Genomic DNA, 23,074 nt, shown 5'->3' with positions numbered 1-23,074 from the left:
TTTATTTTAAAGTCTATTTTATCTGATATGAGTATTGCTACTCCAGCTTTGTTTTGATTTCCATTTGCATGGAATATCTTTTTCCATCCCCTCACTTCCAGTCTGTATGTGTCCCTAGGTCTGAAGTGGGTCTCTTGTAGACGGTGTATATATGGGTCTTGTTTTTGTATCCATTCAGCTAGTCTGTGTCTTTTGGTTGGAGCATTTAATCCATTCACATTAAGGTAATTATTGAGCTGTATGTTCCTGTGACCATTTTCTTAATCGTTCTGGGTTTGTTTTTGTAGATCCTTTTCTTCTCTTGTGTTTCCCTCGTAGAGAAGTTCCTTTAACTTTTGTTGTAGAGCTGGTTTGGTGGTGCTCAATTCTCTTACCTTTTGCTTGTCTGGAAAGCTTTTGATTTCTCCATCAAATCTGAATGAGATCCTTGCCAGGTAGAGTAATCTTGCTTGTAGGTTCTTCCGTTTCATCACTTTAAATATGTCATGCCACTCCCTTCTGGCTTGTAGAGTTTCTGCTGAGAAATCAGCTGTTAACCTTATGGAAGTTCCCTTGTATGTTATTTGTTGTTTTTCCCTTGTTGCTTTCAGTAATTTTTCTTTGTCTTTAATTTTTGCCAGTTTGATTATTGTGTGTCTCGGCATGTTTCTCCTTGGGTTGATCCTGTATGGGACTCTCTGTGCTTCCTGGACTTGGGTGGCTATTTCCTTTCCCATGTTAGGGAAGTTTTAGACTATAATCTCTTCAAATATTTTCTCGGGTCCTTTGTCTCTCTCTTCTCCTTCTGGGACCCCTATAGTGCGAATGTTGTTGCATTTAATGTTGTCCCAGAGGTCTCTTAGGCTGTCTTCATGTCTTTTTATTCTTTTTCCTTTATTCTGTTCTGCAGCAGTGAATTCCACCATTCTGTCTTCCAGGTCACTTATCCGTTCTTCTGCCTCAGTTAGTCTATTGATTCCTTCTTGTAGTTTTCATTTCACTTATTGTACTGTTCATCTCTGTTTGTTTGTTCTTTAATTCTTCGAGGTCTTTGTTAAACATTTCTTGCATCTTCTCGATCTTTGCCTCCATTGTTTTTCTGAGTTCCTGGATCATCTTCACTATCATTACTCTGAATTCTTTTTCTGGAAGGGTGCCTATCTCCACTTCATTTAGTTGTTTTTCTGGGGTTTTATCTTGTTCCTTCATCTGGTACATAGCCCTCTGCCTTTTCATCTTGTCTATCTTTCTATGAATGTGGTTTTTGTTCCACAGGCTGCAGGATTGTAGTTCTTGCTACTGCTGTCTCTCTGCCCTCTCTGTTTTTCTTTTCTTAATTTTTGTTAAAATGTGTATATTCAGTGAATGCTGGGGACAAAATCCTCATTTATTCACATGTTAAATGGTTTCTATTTTATCTTAGTAATTTTTTTTTACTGCCTCTTCCTCTTTCTGCCATAAGTTATGGCCTTGGTTGTACTGTAAGTATGTAGTGCATATTCCATAAATATTTAATTTCTATTCCATTAATAGTATTCCTTCCCTAGAGCAGTGTGCTTCTCAAATTTTAATGGGCATTCATCTCACTAAGGGATCTTGTCAAAATGCTGGTTCTGATTCAATAGTTCTGGGATAGAGCCCAAGAGTCTGCATTTCTAATAAACCCCCAGGGGCTGGTGATGTGGCTGGTCCAGAGCTCTGCTTTGTGTATGAAGATACTGCTGCTTACCCAGTGTCAGGAGGATTATCTTGGAAGGCAGTGTTGGATAGTCTCCCTGCTATAGCCATAACTGCCTTAGTAACACTTTTAGCAATTTAGGGGCAGGGGAAAGGATGGTTAAAGATGAGTGTCCTCTCTGGTTATGAAGTAAAGATACCATCTTATGATCAAGCCTGATGATCAACCTCCTTAAACGGCTCAACTAACTTCAATTTTGTTCATCAATAGACATGGCCAGATGGAATAAAAATAAGTGATTCTGTATGTATCTTATAAAGAGTAAGGAAAGATCTTCTATACTAATCATACTAGCAATGTTCTTTGACACATTTTGGAACCTGATTAAAAAGTTGAAAATACCATCTGTGTTAAGAAAAGCTTTGCCTTGACCTTCTATACTGGAAGAAAAATCTTGGCCATGGCAATGAATCCTTAAGGAACAGTGGTGTGAAGCAGTGTAGAGAGTCATCTTTTTATGGGATGTAAGGAAGTAGGACATTTTCTAAAACCATGGAAACGTCTTTTTACCTTTGTATATGAACAGGATGCAGTGGTGTGTAGTAACCTTGAACGTGGAGGAAAATTTGTCATCCTTTGAATTTGAACCACATCAATGACTGTCAAAACCTACTGTTGTTTTTAGAAGATAATAGCAAGTTTCAAACTTGATTCTCCACAGTGACTGAAGCTGGCTTTGGTGCTGACATTGGCATGGAGAAATTCTTCAACATCAAGTGCAGAGCTTCTGGCTTGGTGCCCAGTGTTGTGGTGCTGGTGGCGACGGTGCGGGCTCTGAAGATGCACGGAGGTGGACCAAGTGTAAGCACCGTGCTTCCTTTCGAATAAAACAGAAGGCAGCAGAATTGAACCTTTGAAACATCCAGACCTGCTTCATAGCTGCAGTTTTCTAGACTATCTCCTTTTTCACCAATCACCATGACAGGGCACTTAGAGTTCAGTTCGATCAAGTAATTAGTAACACCCACAAAGTTATTTCTAAGCAATATTTTGGGAAGGAGCATGTGACCACTCTTTAGTTCTAAGAGTCTAAACTGAAACTTATGTCAACATTTTATAACCCTGTGGTAATGGGAGGATAGAGGCTTTGGTTCCTGAATGAAGAACAGAAGGGTTAGAGTGATGGCTTTTGTGGGTGAGGTCGTTCAGTGTTTGTACGGATAGTTTTTTGGTTCACTGACGCTACATCTCATCAGATTTCATCTAGCGCTATTTTCCTTCTGTTTCTGTTTATTATGATTTCACTTTATAACTCTGCTAGAGCACTGGATTATTTCTAAGAGAGCTTTGCTTAGAAAACACAAATTCTGTTTTAACATTTTTTTTTTTATGAAAGAAAAAGAATATTCATTTATTTTTAATGACTTATTGGAACAAATACCTATAGATATCATTATATATATGATATATAAATTAATTATACAATATATCATGTATTAATTATTAAAACATACTCTGGTAAATATTATATATTCAATATGAAACAGGAGGAAAGGGGGCAGGGCACAACCTTTAAAAGAATTACATAGCCCGAGGACACAACATAAACTGATTAGAACAAAATAGGTCCAAGATGGCGGACGAGTCTACTTCCACTAGACCTTGAGCCTCAGTATACACTCATTGTAACACATCAGCAAGCTAAGCGACACACCCACAGGTGCCACGACAGTTCCAAGGATGACCATAAAGGTCAAAAAGTGGGCGGTGGCTCAATTCCTAGAAATCCCCACCCCTTCCCCAAAATAGCTGGAATACTCCTCCCACTCATCAGCGTATGAAATTACTCACCCCTATAAAACTAACAACCCCATACCCTGGTGCTGCCCTCGCCTTCTTTTTATTTTTTTTTATAGGTATACCTGGATTTAATTCTCACTTCTACCGCTTGGTAGCTGGATAGCCTTAGGCAAGTTTCATACCTCCCTGAAATTTACTTAATTCAGTCTGTAAAATGGCATAATAACTTATTATAGCATCCTTTTAGGAATTTTAAATCAGTTCTTGAAATAAAAGTACACAATATATAGACAAGTATGGATTCCTCAATAGATGTTTGACCTTTCATTTCTCCAGTATCCCACCCGCATCAAATAAAGAAAAATACTTTTTAAAATTCACGAATATTTCATTGTTGTAAAGTTAAAGCCATAAAAATAATCAAATGGCCTACTATCATCCCGTTAGAAGAAAAAAAAAAAAAAGGTGTTCATGAGAGTTCCATATTAGAATACAAGTTTTCCTTAGCCACCTGTTTATGTATGCTATTCTGCTCTTTACAATAAATAATTAAATTTAAAAGACTTAATTCCTCACTTTTAAGACCTTATTAGTTTACAAATTACATATTGACCTATGCTAAATTTTATACCGACCCATGCTAACGAATTCAGTACAGAAAACAAAAAACACTGCACTCAAGCAAACTACATATATATATATATATATATATATATATATAACTTATATGAGAATTGCTACTCCAGCTTTCTTTTGGTTTCCATTTGCATGAAATACCTTTTTCCATCCCCTTACTTTCAGTCTGTATGTGTCTCTAGGTCTGAAGTGGGTCTCTTGTAGACAGCAAATATATGGGTCTTGTTTTTGTATCCATTCAGCCAATCTGTGTCTTTTGGTGGGAGAATTTAGTCCATTTACATTTAAGGTAATTATCGATATGTGTGTTCCCATTCCCATTTTCTTAATTGTTTGGGGTTTGTTATTGTAGGTCTTTTCCTTCTTTTGTGTTTCTTGCCTAGAGAAGTTCCTTTAGCAGTTGTTGTAGAGCTGGTTTGGTGGTGCTGAACTCTCTCAGCTTTTGCTTGTCTGTAAAGGTTTTAATTTCTCCATCAAATCTGAATGAGATCCTTGCTGGGTAGAGTAATCTTGGTTGCAGGTTTTTCTCCTTCAACACTTTCAATATGTCCTGCCACTCCCTTCTGGCTTGCAGAGTTTCTGCTGAAAGATCAGCTGTTAACCTTATGGGGATTCCCTTGTGTGTTATTTGTTGTTTTTCCCTTGCTGCTTTTAATATGTTTTCTTTGTATTTAATTTTTGACAGTTTGATTAATATGTGCCTTGGCGTATTTCTCCTTGGATTTATCCTGTATGGGACTCTCTGTGCTTCCTGGACTTGATTAACTATTTCCTTTCCCATATTAGGGAAGTTTTCAACTATAATCTCTTCAAATATTTTCTCAGTCCCTTTCTTTTTCTCTTCTTCTTCTGGAACCCCTATAATTCGAATGTTGGTGCGTTTAATGTTGTCCCAGAGGTCTCTGAGACTGTCCTCAGTTCTTTTCATTCTTTTTTCTTTATTCTGCTCTGCAGTAGTTATTTCCACTATTTTATCTTCCAGGTCACTTATCCGTTCTTCTGCCTCAGTTATTCTGCTATTGATCCCATCTAGAGTACTTTTAATTTCATTTATTGTGTTGTTCATCGTTGCTTGTTTCATCTTTAGTTCTTCTAGGTCCTTGTTAACTGATTCTTGCATTTTGTCCATTCTATTTTCCATTCTATCTCCAAGATTTCGGATCAACCTTACTATCATTATTCTGAATTCTTTTTCCGGTAGACTGCCTATTTCCTCTTCATTTGTTAGGTCTGGTGGGTTTTTATCTTGCTCCTTCATCTGCTGTGTGTTTTTCTGTCTTTTCATTTTGCTTATCTTACTGTGTTTGTGGTCTCCTTTTTTGCAGGCTGAAGGTTCGTAGTTCCTGTTGTTTTTTGTGTCTGTCCCCAGTGGCTAAGGTTGGTTCAGTGGGTTGTGTCGGCTTCCTGGTGGAGGGTACTAGTGCCTGTGTTCTGGTGGATGAGGCTGGATCTTGTCTTTCTGGTGGGCAGGTCCACGTCTGGTGGTGTGTTTTGGGGTGTCTGTAGACTTATTATGATTTTGGGCAGCCTCTCTGCTAATGGGTGGGGTTGTGTTCCTGTCTTGCTAGTTGTTTGGCATAGGATGTCCAGCACTGTAGCTTGCTGGTCGTTGAGTGAAGCTGGGTGCTGGCGTTGAGATGGAGATCTCTCGGAGATTTTTGCTGTTTGATATTATGTGCAGCTGGGAGGCCTCTTGTGGACCAGTGTCCTGAAGTTGGCTCTCCCACCTCAGAGGCACAGCACTGACTCCTGGCTGCAGCACCAAGAGCCTTTCATCCACAGGGCTCCTTAATTTGGGATGATTCGTTGACTATTCAGGTATTCCACAGATGCAGGGTATATCAAGTTGATTGTGGAGCTTTAATCCGCTGCTTCTGAGGCTGCTGGGAGAGATTTCCCTTTCTCTTCTTTGTTCTCACAGCTCCCAGGGGCTCAGCTTTGGATTTGGCCCCGCCTGTGCGTGTAGGTCGCCGGAGGGCGTCTGTTCTTTGCTCAGACAGGACGGGGTTAAAGGAGCCGCTGATTCGGAGGCTCTGGCTCACTCAGGCCGGGGGGTAGGGAGGGTCACGGAGTGTGGGGCAGGCCTGCAGTGGCAGAGGCCGGCGTGACGTTGCAGCCTGAGGCGCGCCGTGCGATCTCCCGGGCGAGTTGTCCCTGGATCCCGGGACCCTGGCAGTGGCGGGCTGCACAGGCTCCCCGGAAGGGCGTGTGGCTAGTGACCTGTGTTCGCACACAGGCCTCCTGGCCGCGGCAGCAGCGGCCTTAGCGTCTCATGTCTGTCTCTGGGCTCCGCACTTTTAGCCGCGGCTCGCGCCCGTCCCTGGAGCTCTCTCAAGCAGCGTTCTTAATCCCCTCTCCTCGTGCACCAGGAAACAAAGAGGGACGTAAAAGTCTCTTGCCTCTTCGGCAGGTCCAGACTTTTCCCCGGACTCTCTCCCGGCTAGCCGCGGTGCACTAACGCCCTGCAGGCTGTGTTCACGCCGCCAACCTCAGTCCTCTCCCGGCGCTCCGACAAAAGCCGGAGCCTCAGCTCCCAGTCCCGCCCGCCCCGGCGGGCGAGCAGACAAGCCTCTCGGCTGGTGAGTGCCGGTCGGCCCGATCCTCTGCGCTGGAATCTCTCCGCTTTGCCCTCCGCACCCCTGTTGCTGTGCTCTCCTCCGCGGCTCCCAAGCTCCCCCACTCCGCCTCCCGAAGTCTCCACCCGCGAAGGGGCTTCCTAGTGTGTGGACACTTTTCCTCCTTCACAGCTCTCTCCCGCTGGTGCAGGACCCGTCCCTATCCTTTTGTCTCTGTTTAGTTTTTTCTTTTGCCCTAACCAGGTACGTGGGGGGTTCCTTGCCTTTTGGGAGGTCTGAGGTCTTCTGCCAGCGTTCAGTAGGTGCTCCGTAGGAGTTGTTCCACGCGTAGATGTATTTCTGGTGTATCTCTGTTTTAACATTTTTAAAGACTTTATCATGTATAGAATTCACACACACCTGAAAGGAGTTTTCACCTTTCCACAGCAAAGATGTAGTTTTTTGTTTTTTTCTTTTTCTTTTCCATTTTTAGGGATTTCCAAAGGGAGAATAAGAAATGTTGTACCGATTAACCATTTTTGAAATAAAATCATTTGGAGTTTCTTTATTACTTATACTATTGATATATTACACAGACTGCCAAATCTGATTTCTTAATTGGTATACTGTGTATGCAGATATCACACAATGATTAATTATATAGCATAAACAAATAACAAGTTTGCCATGATGAAACACCACAATGTGCACTGTTTAATCATCTTAGCAATTCTTTGTCCTAGGAGACGCAGACATTATATCATTTTACAGATGAGGAAGCTGAGGTTTGATGTGTTCAGGGGATGTCACCAGGCCAGCAGAGAGCCAAATCTGAAGCCTGGGTCTGAGATACAGATTCTCCACTTTTGTCAGGCATTCAGAGCTGAATATGAATGAAGGGTAAACCTCTTCAGAATCCCTAATCGGCTCATTAATACCAGATGCTTGAGCACTTCATTTTAGCCTAGAGCTTCACCATTATATCAAAGGCAAGATTGACACGGCAGGTATTATAATATAGAAGTGCTGAAGAGTTCTGATTTTGTTCAAAACACCAATTGAGTTCAGACTCTGAAGCTGTATCGACTTCCATTTTCAAAGAACGATCTCTACCTATATAAGATAAGTTTGAAATTCCCCCTCCCTGTCTTGCACCCTGAAAATTATAAAATCAAAGGGCTTTAATACTGGAAAGGGCTTAGAAATTAGTCTGGTTCAAGTCTTTGCAAAGATAAAATTACTGAGGTGCTGGAGGATTCTGGGTCTTGCTTAGTATCCTCCATCTGTTTAGGGGACTAATCAGACATGGAATCAAGGTCTCTGGACTTCTAGTCCAGTGTTTTTGCACACTCCAATCTCGTCTCTGTCCTATAAAAACTCACTACGTGATTTATAATCCTATTTCAGTTCATCTTAATGTGTGTGCTCTGTGTTACAACGGTTGCATTTTCTGCTCACCTTAATCCTTGGTACCTCTTTCCGTTCCCCTTAATGTCATGTTTCCATGCCGGTGATGATTGTAACAGGGCTCGAGATTAGTAGGCACAGATATGGGTGGAGGATAATAAACTGGGGGATCAGGAAGCCAGATGAAGTGCAGTGTTCCTCTCCTGGACCCCAGTAGTGCTTCTGCACCATATTATTTTATGAATGTCTATGTGTGTATCTCCCCACTCGACTCTGAATTCCTTGAGATTAAGGACTATATCTTATTAATTTGGGTATTCCTCATGCCTGGCATACTCTGCGTCAAGGAAATGTTTTTGATAATTGAATAATACATGAACTTTGATCTTCTTAATCCTGTATTCCATATTATCCACCTCAGTGTCATTCCTTCTTACTTGAAACAACTCCATAGTAATGTTTTTGATCCATTATAATTTCTACTTCCTTTTGATATCATTACACAAATAACCTCGGCTGCCTCTTATGTTTATTCAGCTTGTTTTTTTACATAATTTATGCAGTGGAAAATCCTATGACCCTTGAACTTGCCCATTTTAGCCCCAGTCATATCCTGTCTTCCAAAATGCTGACCATTCTTGGTGCAATGGAAGAACTAATGCATTTGGATTCAGACGTGTCTTTTATAATTAGTTCTTTAAACATAGTTTCTTAAGGAGGGTTCTCCATAACCAATAGGATGTGTATTTATTATAAAAAGATTTGTTATAAGTAATTGGCTCCCACAATTATGGAGGCTGACAAGTCCAAAAATCTACTGAGTGGGCCACTGCTGGAGACTCAGGAGAGCCAGTAGTCCAGTCCCAGTCTGAAGGCAATCTGCTGGAAAATGTTCTCTTGCACAGATTCTTTTTGTTACAGCAGGCCTTCAACTGATTGAAGTGATGGGGGGCAGTCTGCTGTACTCAGTGTCCATCAATTTAAATGTTATTCTCATTCAAAAACACCCTCACCGAAATACCCAGAATAATGTTTGACCAAATATCTGGGCATCCCATCACCCAAGCTGACACACAAAATTAACCATCACCCTCATTACTGGTTTTTGGTGTGTGGTGTGTAATGACCAGGTCTAATTTTATTTTTTCTGTGTTAATAACCAGCTGGCCTAGCACTATTTATTTTAATTAGTCCCTCCTTTCTGATCTTCAAGGCTACTTTGTGATAAATCAATTCTCCATACACGTGTAGGTGTGTTTCTGGGACCTTCGTTTGGTTGCACTGGTCTATTTACACACAATTGTGTGTGTGCTACACTAAGTCTGTGGTGCAGGCTCTCCCTGGTAGTTCTCTTTCTTCATGGGTGCCCGGCCTTTATCAGTCCTTTTCACTTCCATACGTATTTTTGAACTAATCATAAAGTCCCATAAAGAATCTTTCTAGGATTTGGGGGTTTTTTGGAATGTCATTAAATCAATAGATCAGTTTTATATCTAGGAACTTGGGATATTCACTGATTTAGGTCTTTTGAAATATATTTTAATAAACATTTACAGTTTATTGCCCAAAGGACTTCTACATCCTTTTACCGATCTGTTCCCATGTGCTTTATATTTTTAAATAGTTTCACAGGTTACTTCTGGATTCTTATATATATATCCAGTGACCTGTCTACATTTTTTTAAGGTATAATTGACATGCAACATTATATTAGTTTCAAGGTATACAACATAATGTTCAGTATTTGTATACATTGTAAAATGATCACCACAATAAGTCATTAACATCTGTCACCATACATAGTTTAAAAAAAAATGTGTTTCCTTGGAATGAGAACTTTTCAGATCTACTCTCTTAGCAACTTTCAAATATGCAATACAATATTTTTACCTATAGTCACCATGCTCTATATTAAATCTCCATTACTTAAAAAATTCTCTTATTAATTGTACTAATTTAGCTGTAAATACTTTAGAGAGCTCTGTGTGGACAATCATATATGAAAATAATGACAGTTCTGTTTCTTCCTTTCCAATTTTGATACTTTTTTTTCATCACTAACCATATGTTTCTAGTTGCAGGGCAGTATTAAATAGTGTTGATAGCCAGCATCCTACTGTTATTCCTTATCAACAAGAGAACACGTTTAATAGTTCATCGCTAAATACGTTTTCTGTAATATTTCAGTATATGTTTTTTATCAGGTTAAGAAAATTGCCTTCTGTTGCTATTTGTCAAGTTGTTATACTATATGTTGAATAATCTTCTTCGTCTATTGAGATGACATGATTTTTCTCTTTATTAATGTTGCAAATTATATTACAAATATTAAATGAACCTTTCATTATCTTTTTTATGAATAACTGAATTTTGCTTATTGATTCTCTTTTATATTCTCATTAAGGGATTTTGTAACATTAGAATAATCTATTTATTCAAAGATGGGAAGAAGTCACCTGTAACACTCCCTGGGCCTGTTGCTTATTGGTGAGGGGTAGGTTTTTAACTACAAACTTAATTTTTTTTAATGAGTAGAGAACTGTTTAAGTTCTCTACTTTTTCCTAAATGAGTTTTATATTAAAACTCATACTAAGTTTCTCTGTCTTTTAAAAAGTATTGGTATAAAGTTTGTCCCAGTATCCTATTAATTCTGTCTACAGCATGTGTAGTTATAATATTTTTTTCATTCCTTTTTAAAAAAAAACTCTTGCCAGAATATTATCAATTTTGTTAGTCTTAAAACACCAGCTTTGGTTTTGTTGATCCCCTCTACTTTCTGGCATTTGCATACAACCCATTTTTCTTGATTTTGCCTAATTTTTGATTTTGCAGAACTTTGCATATGTTCATGCTCAGCAGTACTTTATGTTCCTTTTTTAACCCAGCATTTTGGTTGTTCCAACTGAAGGGTCCACTGTGTGTTTTAGTTTATGCTAATGCTGAAAAAAAAAAACCCATCTGAAAATACCTTATGATGTTTCCTCACAATCTCAAAAAACAATCTGTCATAGAGGTAACTTTTCAAAGGATTTCTAATATTCTCAAGACCTCTTTCGCTGAGAGGAGGACAAGTCACCACGTCCTCAGTGAATTAAAATGTTGTCTGGGGTTTCTCACTGAAACCAGTTGCAGGCTATAGACAAAAAAAAGAAAAAAAAAAAACAATGGGGAACTGTGAAAAGGCACTAAATTGGGGTTTCAGAACCCTATTATACTCATGCCCCTGTTCTGCCTCTCATTTGCTGTGTAACTGTGGGCAAGATACCTGCCTTCTCTCACCTTCAGTTTCCTTATCTTTAAACTGCCAACCCCATCGGCTTCTGTAAGAAACTAGGCCAAAGAAAGGGGAAAATTCACGGCAATTACTTTTAAATGACTTAGAATTTATTTAGAACGATTATGCACTCTGTATAAATCAGGTATTAATCATACTGTGAGTTCCCTTCTATGCTAGGATAATGGGCAACAGTATGAAAGTTCTTAATATTAGCTCAAATTAGAATCGCCTGAGAAGTTTTTAACCATCACCGATCCTGGGTCCCACTCCCAGCAATCCTGGTTTAATTGGTCAGGGTGGAGCTCAAGCATCAGTGATTTTTAAAAGAACCCACGAGACTTCACGTTCAGCCAGGGCTGCCAGTTATTGGTTTAAAAGCACAAAATGTGTTTTTTAAATGAACCTTCCCCAAAGGGACCATGATTTGTTTTTCTTTCAGATCTTAATCAGAGTAAACAGTTTGATAGGATTATTCTTAATTTTTGTCTTTTCTTATCTCAGGTGACTGCAGGGGTCCCTCTTAAAAAAGAGTATATGGAAGAGGTAAGAGTGAAGAATTATTCAAATACAGTTAACCATTGACTAGCAGTTGAATCTCAGTCAGGGAATAGGTCCTCCGCCAGTGGCCTCTTAGAAAAGTGCTTTTCTAATAATCCAAGAGGAAATGGGTGGGGGGAGGGATAAAATCCATTCGGTTAACTCCCCAATCTTAAGAAAAGATGGGTGTAGGCTTTCTGTCCAGTTCCTACCCGCTGGGCAGCCATCAGAGCAGGCCTCTTATACCCATGTATTCTTTTGATGTGGCAGATACTGACTTTTGGAAGATACACAATTGGCTTTATGACTTGAGTGAGTAAATAGACTTTGATTGACTGGCAACAGTACCTCTTAGCTCCTACAGGTGGCGCCAGGGATTTGAGCAGGGAATAGCTGGACGGTGCTGGTCACCCTCCCAGGACCTTACGCCTTCTTGTCCACCAGCCCACAGAGCGTGGGCATGTTGCTGACGTCCTGGCCACCAGTCTGCAGCAGAAATAGCTGCCTGGCTCAAGACCCACTTATGCCATTGGATCTAGAATAATTTTAGACTTTACTTGGAAAATGAGCCTCCTCCTTCTGCAGCCATCTTTTCTTGGAGGGAAAAAATGATTGATGGCTTTCTTTAATAGCTTCCAGGACAATAACGTGAGTGTAGATAGACCCAAAACCTGCCAGAGTGGGCCTGCCTGTGTAGTTTGGCAGGTTGGATGGGAGGTGATACATGGGGATGGGAGGTGATACATGGGGGCCTGGTTTTCTTACAGAACCTCCAGCTGGTGGCAGATGGCTGCTGTAACCTAGAGAAGCAAATTCAGATTGCTCAGCTCTTCGGGGTCCCTGTTGTCGTAGCTCTGAATGTCTTCAGGTAAGTCAAGTGTCCTACTTTAAATGTGGTCATATCGCTGGGCCACCCTGTGAACTAACTGCATTTGTGTTTTGAGGATGTTTGACCTTTTCTCTGCTTCATCTAAAAGGACAGAGAAATACTCTGCTCATTCTATTTGTTTGATTTTCTTTGAATTGGTTTTACTTTAGCAGAAGTGTTTTCAAATGTTATCAGGGAAGTGAAATCTATATAGTGAGTTACCATTTCTTTGGCTTTTTTCTTCTTCTTCTTCTTCGTCTTAATTCCACCCAGCATTTCTGACGGAAAGACTGTGGATGATCAAAGGGATATGTTATGGAATTTTCTCAATAAAACCCTTAACAACTTGAAATATTTGAGTCACGTTGGAGAGGATTTTTCCCCCATGCTTTTCTTAAGGTCTGATTTATTTAAGCACAGTGTAACCACTTCTGATGTTTAAAATATATTCAGTGTTTGGGAGCAAAGTTCTGTATAAGCAGTTAGTCTTTCTTTAAAAACATCGCTAAATGAATACAGATGCAAAACCACAAACGTTTTCATCACCAGGACCGACACCCGAGCGGAGATTGACTTGGTGTGTGAGCTTGCAAAGCGGGCTGGCGCCTTTAATGCAGTGCCCTGCTATCACTGGTCGATTGGTGGGAAAGGGTCGGTGGACCTGGCTCAGGCTGTGAGAGAAGCTGCAAGTAAAAAGAGTCGTTTCCAATTCCTGTATGATGTGCAGGTAAGATCCAACACAATGATAATGGTGCCTGACGGGTCTCGCACCTTAACTGTGTGCCAGGCCAGTGCCGAGAGCCTCACGTGGGTTGTCACAACAGCTCTGCAGATAAGGAAACCGAAGCTTGAAGAGGTTAAGCCATCTGACGAGGCCCTATTGCTAAGGGGCCCCAGCTCCTTGCCCCCAAGCCTGTGCTCTACACTCAGCGCAGAGGGGTTTTGGAGTACAGGGTTCAACAGGGTTTGCACAGGAGCAAGACTTTTGAGCAACTTCATAAGGCGTGGGATATCACGGGCAGTATTTTCCTTTTCTGTTTCTGCTATAGCCCATTTGCACCATGGTTTTCTTGAGCTATGCCTAGTATATTTTTAAAATTTTTTGAATTGTGGTAAAATCCATCATAACATAAAATTGACCATCTTTACCATTTTTAGGTGAATAGTTCACTAGTGTTAAGTACCTTCACATTGTTGTGCAACCACCGCCCTTCTCCATCGGTCTTTTCAAATTGCAAAATCGAAACTCTGTGCCCGTTAAACACTAACTCCCCATTTCTCCTCCTCTGTTGCTGGCTATCTCATACCAGTAAGCCATAAAGTTTGTCCCTTTTTTGACTGGCTTATTCACTGTCTCAGTCCTTTCGGGCTGCTATAAGGAATACCATAGTACTGGGTGGCTTATCAACAACCAATTTGTTACTCATAGTTTTGGAGGCTAGGAAGTCTAAGATCAGGGCATCAGCAGATTCGATGTCTGATGAGGGCCTGCTTCTTATTTCATAGATGGGAGTCTTCTCACTGTATCCTCATATGGTGGAAGTGGGGAGGGATCTCTCTAGGTTATCTTTTTATAAGAGCGCTAATCCCATTCATGAGGGGTGCACCCACATGACCTAATCACCCCAGAGCCCCATCTCCTAATGACATCAACCTAATCACTCCCGAAGGCCTCAGATGCTATTTTTCATCCCATTGGAAATTAAGCTTCAACATACCAATCTGGGGGGACACAAACATTCAGTCCATAGCACTTACTTAGCATAATGTCCTCAAGGTTCACCCATGTTATTGCATATGTCAGAACTTCTTTCCTTCTTAAGGCTGAACAGCAGTCCATTGTATGTTTATGTCACTTTTTTGCTATCCATTCATCTGTCAGTGGCCACTTGGGTTGCTTCCACTTCTTGGCTATTGTAAATAATGCTGCTATGAACATGTGTGTAAAACTGCTTCCAGTTCTTTTGGGCATATACGCTGAAGAGGAGTTGCTGGATTGTCTAGTATCAGCTGGATAATGAGGGTTCAGTCAGAATATCTGAACTTCTCGGGACCTCACTCTTCTTGGTTCATCTTTGCTGCCACCCAAACATCTCCATTCTGGATTTGCTGGCTCCAGCTCTGGCTGTTGGATTTGTCCTCATAGGTAGTCCCTGGTTGCCAGAGTGCTCAGGCTTCAAGCTGGTGGCTTCTGTGCTTCCTTCATCCCTCACAAATTCTGTTAGTCTTGAGCCTAGAGTTACATCATGAAGAACACGATGATAACTTTAAGGCAAGGAGGGCTTCTTGTCTGCCAGGCGTACGGGCACTTTGTGCTTGTTAACTTCTTTAGTCCTCACTTCCCCGATGGGTAGAAACTGTTGCTTTTCCCATGTTTTACATACAAGGAAAATAAAGCAAACAGAGGTTAAGTAACCTGCCCTATGTCCCACAGCCAGACAGAGGCAGAGCTGAGGGGGTGTGTGTGGAATGACGGAAGCCATCGTCCTGCTCTGTCATTCAGAATCCACTACTGTGCTCAAAAGTGGGAGTTGGGGTGGGGAGGATTCCTCTCAAACGGGCAGCACCTGAGTGACCCACCAGAGGAAGCACCACGATGGGCAAAGAATCCGTGCCAAACGGGGTCACTGCGGGTAGTTGGTGACCGTGGGAGGAAGGATTTCAGGAACGAATTAGGATGGTTAGCTCAGAAAAGGTGTGTCGTGTTCAAAGGTCATTTTATGAGAGACCCTAATGTTCTGTCTTATAGAGGTGGTGGGGCAGGATGTGGCAGTGGGGAGGGCAGGGGGCTTGGGTTCTACAGGAAGAAAGATGTCCTGATTAGAAGCTGTTCTCTGGAGATGCTGAGCATAATATAGATGCAGCCCTGCAGTGGGCTCATCACGGGGAAGGAAGCCAACTCAGATGGTGGCTGGCCAAGGTAATCTTGTGTTCCTTCCTGGGCCTTGATGCCCAGGTAAGCCTTGCTGGGTTGAGGGTGATTAGGTCATGAGGGTGCAGCCCTTATGAATTGGTGCAGCTCTTGGCCCTTTTACACAAACAACTGTCAGGAAACCCTCAGACCACCGCCCCGCTCTGATCGTGAACCAGCCCACTCTGAGTGGCAATGGCAGTTTTTTTGTTTGTTTGTTTCTTTTTAGTATATTTATTTATTTGTTGGCTGCGTTGGGTCTTCGTTGCTGCGCACGGGCTTTCTCTAATTAGGAAGAGCGGGGGCTACTCGTCGTTGCGGTAGCACCCGTTGCACGGGCTTCTCATTGCGGTGGCTTCTCTTGTTGTGGAACAGGAGCTCTAGACGCGCGGGCTTCAGTAGTTGTGGCACGCAGGCTCAGTAGTTGCGGCGCACGGGCTTAGTTGCTCCGTGGCATGTGGGATCTTCCTGGACCAGGGCTAGAACCCGGGTCCCCTGCATTGGCAGGCGGATTCTTAACCACTGCGCCACCAGGGAAGCCCCGCAATGGCAGATTTTAAACGAATGATTTCACAAAGTGTGGCTTTTTCAAGGAAACCATCCAAAGTGAAAAGGTCAGTAAATAGAAGCAATGTTTTTTGAGTTGTGCTTTCTTAAACGTGTACTATCCCTTAAATGAACCCTTTTCCTTTCCACCAATATCATAATTTTTTTTCCCTGAATTCCCATTTTTTGTGGAGATAATGCTGTTAAAATGTCTGCTCTTCTGTGAAAAGGGGAACAGTTTTATAATAATGTGGTCTAAAGTCATATTTGATAGGATTCTTGACTCCTTTGCCCACATACATTCCCTTTTCTTATAACACAGAAATTAGACGTGAGCTGCGTAATTGCTTCTTAGAGAATCAGCAGCGCGGCCTATTATTGCTACATGACAGTTTATGAAAAGAGCTATTGCTGCTTCTGCCTCACCAGGGACTGTCTCCTTGATAGCTCTGTCGCTCACGCTGGTGAGTCGATTTTCGATAATATAAGACCATGTACAATCTTGTCTTGTAACGGTGTGGGAAATCTGAAGTCATCGTTGCAGGCAGTAACAGAGCTCAGCCTCCCTCCTGCCACAATTACGTGCATAGGCAGTGTTGGTGAGCCTTTGTGGACTAAGTAATGGTTTTCTTTTTCTTTTTTTTCTTTCTTTTTTGTTTTTAATTTTTATTTAAGTAATAATGGTTTTCTTGAAACCCTTTAATTCCCTTTGTTTTCCCCCCACGACTAGCCCTTTGATGCTAGACAGCTCAATTAGGTATCAGACTGCCCCACAGGAAAAAAAGAAGTGACAAAATGCTTTTGGATAAAACGCCCTGGTGCCTTTGCTTCTCTGCACAAACTGGGCTTCTGTGTGCCTTTTGCTATCATCCCAGACTCTATTCCACCAAGAATGTATTCAGCGCAGGATTGATGGCCTCTTAGTTCCTGCTCCAGCCCCGCCCTAGTCTTGTGTTACAGGAGAAAGACACCTGAGCTCATTGGAGAAATTGGAAATAGTGTCGGAGCACAGGGCATGATTGCTTTTGTGTGGGGAGTAGAAATCGTCTCAAAACACCAAAGGGAAAGAGGAACAGCTCGAGAGAAATAGTGTTTACCTGACCTCAGTGACACTGTGAGGCCGGACAACTCGCAGAGCATGAGGCCTTCTGATGACGGTTCCATTAGTTACAGCGCGAAACAAGCTGCTCCTCTGACTCGGGAGTCTGTGCTGAACTTTGCAAAATTGAGGGAAGCAGCCATTGTTCTCTAGAGAAAATTCTGCACCTCTTTTACCAGAGTAGCTTCTAATTCAAGAGGAGGCAACTTTTGTTCATGGTACTAGAGGTGGCTGTTGATTATTTCAGAATAAAAAAAAATTTTTTATACAGCAGGTCCTTATTAGTTATCTGTTTTATACATATTAGTATATATATGTCAATCCCAATCTCCCAGAATAATAATTTTTTAAATATGGAATAGAAGGCAGTGGCCTAATTGTTCAGAGGAAGTTTATCATGTGAGAACTGATATATTTAAACTTGCACTACTCTGCGTCATTTCCTCTCAACCGTTAATAATGATCACAGCCCCCTTTCCTTTTAAGGAACAGTTAGAAGTCCTCCCCAAAACCTATCTTTTCTATTATTACTTTTGGCAATTATATCTTTACAGGTGACCAATATATCTCCATATCTGCAGGCACCCAGGAAAACAGAATAGCAGATGAAAAAACGAACCTGTATTTACACTTTATTAGCTAACAAATCCCTCTTCCGTACATAATTTCAAGTATATCTCATCCAATCCCATGGGGTGTGTGAGCTCAACTCTGTATCTTAAATGCAGAAATAGGAGTTCAGAGAAGGTGAGGGACGTGCCCCATGACAAATGGACGCTTGATGGAAGAAGTAATGTATTATAGTTAAAGGGGTCATTCAGAATTGAGTCCACATTTTTTTTTTAATTGGAGTATAGTTGATTTACAATGTTGTGTTAGTTTCAGGTGTACAGTAAAGTGATTGTTATACGTATACAGATATTCATTCTTTTTTAGATTCTTTTCTCATATAGGTTATCACAGAATATTGAGTAGAGTTCCCTGTGCTATACAGTAGGTCCTTGTTGGTTATCTGTTTTATGTAGAGTAGTGCGTGTATGTTCATCCCAAACTCCTAATTGATCCCTCCCCCTTCCCTTTCCCCTTTGGTAACCGTAAGTTTGTTTTCCATGGCTGCGAATCTGTCTCTGTTTTGTAAATAAGTTGATTTGCATCATTTATTTAGATTCCACATGGAAGCAATATGTTATTTGTCTTTCTCTTTCTGACTTACTTCAGTATGATAATCTCTAGGTCCATCCGTGTTGCTGCAAGTGGCGTTATTTCATTCTTTTTTATGGTTGAGTGGTATTCTGTTGTATATATGTACCACATATCTTATTTACCCATTCCTCTTTCGGTGGACAGTTAGGTTGCTTCCATGTCTTGGCTATTGTAAATAATGCTGCTATGAACTTTGGGGTGCGTGTATCTTTTCTAATTAGAGTTTTCATCTTTTCCTGTTATATGCCCAGGAGTAACTATTTTTAGTTTTTTAAGGAACCTCCATACTGTTCTCCATAGTGGCTGTACCAATTTACATTCCCACCAACAGTGCAAGAGGCTTCCCTTTTCTCCACACCCTCTCCAGCATTTACTGTTTGAAGACTTTTTGATGATGGTCATTTTGACCTGTGTGAGGTGATAGCTCACTGTAGTTTTTATTTGCATTTCTCTGATAATTAGTGATGTTGAGCATCTTTCCATGTGCTTTTTGCCATCTGTATGTCTTCTTTGGAGAAACATCTATTTAGATCTTCTGCCCATTTTTGATTGGGTTGTTTGTTTTTTTGACATAGAGCTGTTATGAGCTGTTTGTATATTTTGGAGACTAATCCGTTGTCGGTAACTTCATTTGCAAACAGAGTTCAAATCTCGATGGGACCTCCCACTATGGATATAAATGTGGACAACTCTCTGAGCCTCAGCTTCCTTATCTATAAAATAGTGTCTGATATTAACACCAACTTCACCCAGTTGCTGTGAGGACCAAGTGAAATGTCCTGGAGTAAAATGCTGGGACATAGGGGGCTGGTAATCTATGTTAGCTCTTCCTTCTGTCACTTTCGCTTCAGGAAGAGAAGGGGTTTCCTGAATTGACCTTCAAGAATTGTCTTGTGACTCAGGTAACCTGGAGGTCGGGCTGCAGGGTTGGTGTCCTGTTCAACTGTGTTAAAACCAGCAATTAGCAGCCCCTAGTGCACCAGGAAAGAAAGGCACTCCCAAATTAAAGCAAGACATTTAGCATTCTTTCTCCATTAGAATTGGGAGCTATTCGTGATTTAATAGAAAGTCAGTAGCTTTTGCAAAGAATGTATGGTACCACCGAGAAAGTCCATCTGAATATTGTTTGTTAAATCAGGAGTGAAAGTTGAAAACCATCTCCACATCCCTCTATATCCTTCCTCTAAACTCGTAAACATTTAGACGTGTAACCTTGACAGCATGAGAAGATGGTGTTTGTTTTTATTAAAAGGTCTTTCCTGTTCCTTGTGTGAAGCCATTCTCTTGATCACAGCAGGGCTAGAAGCAAGGGAGATCAAAACAGACCAGGAAGACTCCATCTAGGGCTACAGCCAGCACCGCAGATTTCTGCACTATTGCACTTTCACTGCCTGTGTGTTTAGGAGTGTTTTCTCACCTGCTGGCACGGGATTGAGGGCTGGGGGAGTTCGTTGATTATTGAGGAATTATGTATGTTATATTTTTTAAGGATTCAAACCAGTTGATGGTAGGGTTTTGAGTTATTCTTTAATTGGACTCTGGGCATCAGCCAGCAAACGGAGCCTCAAATTTTAAGGAAATAAATAAAAATGTATAAGTACTTGTATGTATGTATATAGAGTATTATGTGTGTTCGTGTGTGTATGTGTATATTTTTTTAATTGTGGTAAAAAAATGTATGTAAAATGAAATTTCCCATTTTAATCATTTTTAAATATATACAGTTCCATGTATTTAGAATATATAAAAATGTATACATAAATACTATATATGTAGTTTTAATTCATAGAACTTAAAACATACATCTCTGTATGTCTTTTGTATTTCATAGTAATTGCTAAACAACAGTCTAAGGAGAAGGGATGACCTTTCTTTTTTTATTTTTAATTAATTAATTAATTTTTGTTTTGTTTTTGGGGTTTTTTTGAATATTATTATTTATTTTTTTATACAGCAGGTTCTTATTAGTCATCACTTTTATACACATCAGTGTATACATGTCAATCCCAATCGCCCAATTCATCACACCCCCACCCCCACCCCCACCCCATGCAGCTTTCCCCCCTTGGTGTCCATACGTTTGTTCTCTACATCTGTGTCTCAACTTCTGCCCTGCAAACTGGTTCATCTGAACCTTTTTTCCAGGTTCCACATACATGAGTTAATATACGATATTTGTTATTCTCTTTCTGACTTACTTCACCCTGTATGACAGTCTCTAGATACATCCACATCTCAACAAATGACCCAATTTTGTTCATTTTTATGGCTGAGTAATAGTCTATTGTATATATGTACCACAACTTCTTTATCCATTCGTCTGTTGATGGGCATTTAGGTTGCTTCCATGACCTGGCTATTGTAAATAGTGCTGCAATGAACATTGGGGTGCATGTGTCTTTTTGAATTATGGTTTTCTCTGGGTGTGTGCCCAGTAGTGGGATTGCTAGGTCATATGGTAATTCTAAATCAGTTTTTTAAGGAACCTCCATACTGTTCTCCATAGTGGCTGTATCAATTTACATTCCCACCAACAGTGCAAGAGGGTTTGCTTTTCTCCACACCCTCTCCAGCATTTGTTGTTTGTAGATTTTCTGATGATGCCCATTCTAACTGGTGTGAGGTGATACATCATTGTAGTGTTGATTTGCATTTCTCTAATAATTAGTGCTGTTGAGCAGCTTTTCATGTGCTTCTCGGCCATCTGTATGTCTTCTTTGGAGAAATGTCTATCTAGGCCTTCTGCCCATTTTTGGATTGGGTTGTGTGTTTCTTTAATATTGAGCTGCATGAGCTGTTTATATATTTTGGAGATTAAACCTTTGTCCGTTGATTCATTTGCAAATATTTTTCCGATTCTGAGGGTTGTCTTTTCGTCTTGTTTATGGTTTCCTTTGCTGTGCAAAAGCTTTGAAGTTTCATTAGGTCCCATTTGTTTATTTTTGTTTTTATTTCCATTACTCTAGGAGGTGGATCAAAAAAGATCTTGCTGTGATTTATGTCAAAGAGTGTTCTTCCTATGTTTTCCTCTAAGAGTTTTGTAGTGTCCGGTCTTACATTTAGGTTTCTAATCCATTTTGTGTTTCTTTTTGTGTATGGTGTTAGAAAGTGTTCTAATTTCATTCTTTTACATGTAGCTGTCCGGTTTTCCCAGCACCACTTAATGAAGAAACTGTCTTTTCTCCATTGTATATCCTTGCCTCCTTTGTCATAGATTAGTTGACCATAGGTGCGTGGGTTTACCTCAGGGCTTTCTATCTTGTTCCATTGATCTATGTTCCTCTTTTTGTGCCAGTACCATATTGTCTTGATTACTGTAGCTTTGTAGTATAGTCTGAAGTCAGGGAGTCTGATTCCTCCAGCTCCATTTTTTCCCCTCAAGACTGCTTTGGCTATTCGGGGTCTTTTGTGTCTCCATACAAATTGTAAGATTTTTTGTTCTAGTTCTGTAAAAAATGCCATTGGTAATTTGATAGGCATTGCATTGAAGCTGTAAATTGCTTTGGGTAGTATAGCTATTTTCACAATATTGATTCTTCCAATCCAAGAACATGGTATATCTCTCCATCTGTTGGTATCATCTTTAATTTCTTTCATCAGTGTCTTATAGTTTTCTGCATACAGGTCTTTTGCCTCCCTAGGTAAGTTTATTCCTAGGTGTTTTATTCCTTTTCTTGCAATGGTAAATGGGAGTATTTCCTTAATTTCTCTTTCAGATTTTTCATCATTAGTGTATAGAAAGAGATTTCTGTGCATTAATTTTGTATCCTGCAACTTTATCAAATTCGTTGATTAGCTCTAGTAGTTTTCTGATGGCACTTTTAGGATTCTCTGTGTATAGTATCATGTGATCTACAAACAGTGACAGTTTTACTTCTTCTTTTCCAATTTGGATTCTTTTTTTTTCTTTTTCTTCTCTGATTGCCATGGCTAGGACTTCCAAAACTATGTTGAATAATAGTGGTGAGAGTGGACATCCTTGTCTTGTTCCTGATCTTAGAGGAAATGCTTTCAGTTTTTCACCATTGAGAATGATGTTTGCTGTGGGTTTGTCGTATATGGCCTTTATTATGTCGAGGTAGGTTCCATCTGTGCCCACTTCCTGGAGAGTTTTTATCATAAATGGGTATTGAATTTTGTCAAAAGCTTTTTCTGCATCTATTGAGATGATCATATGGTTTTTATTCTTCAATATGTTAATATGGTGTATCACATTGATTGATTTGCGTATATTGAAGAATCCTTTTATCCCTGGGATAAATCCCACTTGATCATGGTGTATGATCCTTTTAATGTGTTGTTGGATTCTGTTTGCTAGTATTTTGTTGAGGATTTTTGCATCTGTATTCATCAGTGATATTGGTCTGTAATTTTCTTTTTTTGTTGTATCTTTTTCTGGTTTGGTATCAGGGTGATGGTGGCCTCACAGAATGAGTTTGGGAGTGTTCCTTCCTCTGCAATTTTTTGGAAGAGTTTGAGAAGGATGGGTGTTAGCTCTTCTGTAAATGTTTGATAGAATTCACCTGTGAAGCCATCTGGTCCTGGACTTTTGTTTGTTGGATGTTTAATCACAGTTT

At 40.4% G+C, this 23,074-nt stretch overlaps 1 protein-coding gene and 1 long non-coding RNA gene across 8 annotated transcripts in view; one reads left to right on the top strand and one right to left on the bottom strand.

The window, feature by feature from the left end:
• MTHFD1L (methylenetetrahydrofolate dehydrogenase (NADP+ dependent) 1 like) overlaps positions 1-23,074 on the top strand; it is a 199,920-nt gene that overhangs the window by 111,724 nt on the left and 65,122 nt on the right. For 5 of the 7 annotated variants that reach the window (XM_049695148.1, XM_004263713.4, XM_049695151.1 and 2 more), the window contains 4 exons: positions 2,379-2,518; positions 11,835-11,876; positions 12,638-12,738; positions 13,288-13,465. In XM_049695148.1, coding sequence (XP_049551105.1) covers positions 2,379-2,518; positions 11,835-11,876; positions 12,638-12,738; positions 13,288-13,465 — 461 coding nt within the window. Of the gene's footprint in view, positions 1-2,378; positions 2,519-11,834; positions 11,877-12,637; positions 12,739-13,287; positions 13,466-23,074 lie in introns of those variants that run through there. The other 2 variants (XR_004476641.2, XM_049695149.1) reach the window with 2 other exon arrangements.
• Positions 1-23,074, bottom strand: part of LOC125960615 (uncharacterized) — a 292,168-nt gene that overhangs the window by 244,353 nt on the left and 24,741 nt on the right. The window lies entirely within an intron of this gene.

This window comes from Orcinus orca, chromosome 12 (genome assembly GCF_937001465.1).
Source record: "Orcinus orca chromosome 12, mOrcOrc1.1, whole genome shotgun sequence".
Classification (NCBI taxonomy): Eukaryota; Metazoa; Chordata; class Mammalia; order Artiodactyla; family Delphinidae; genus Orcinus; species Orcinus orca.
The sequence above is the reverse complement of the archived record's forward strand: the minus strand, read 5'-3'. Positions and strand labels throughout refer to the sequence as shown.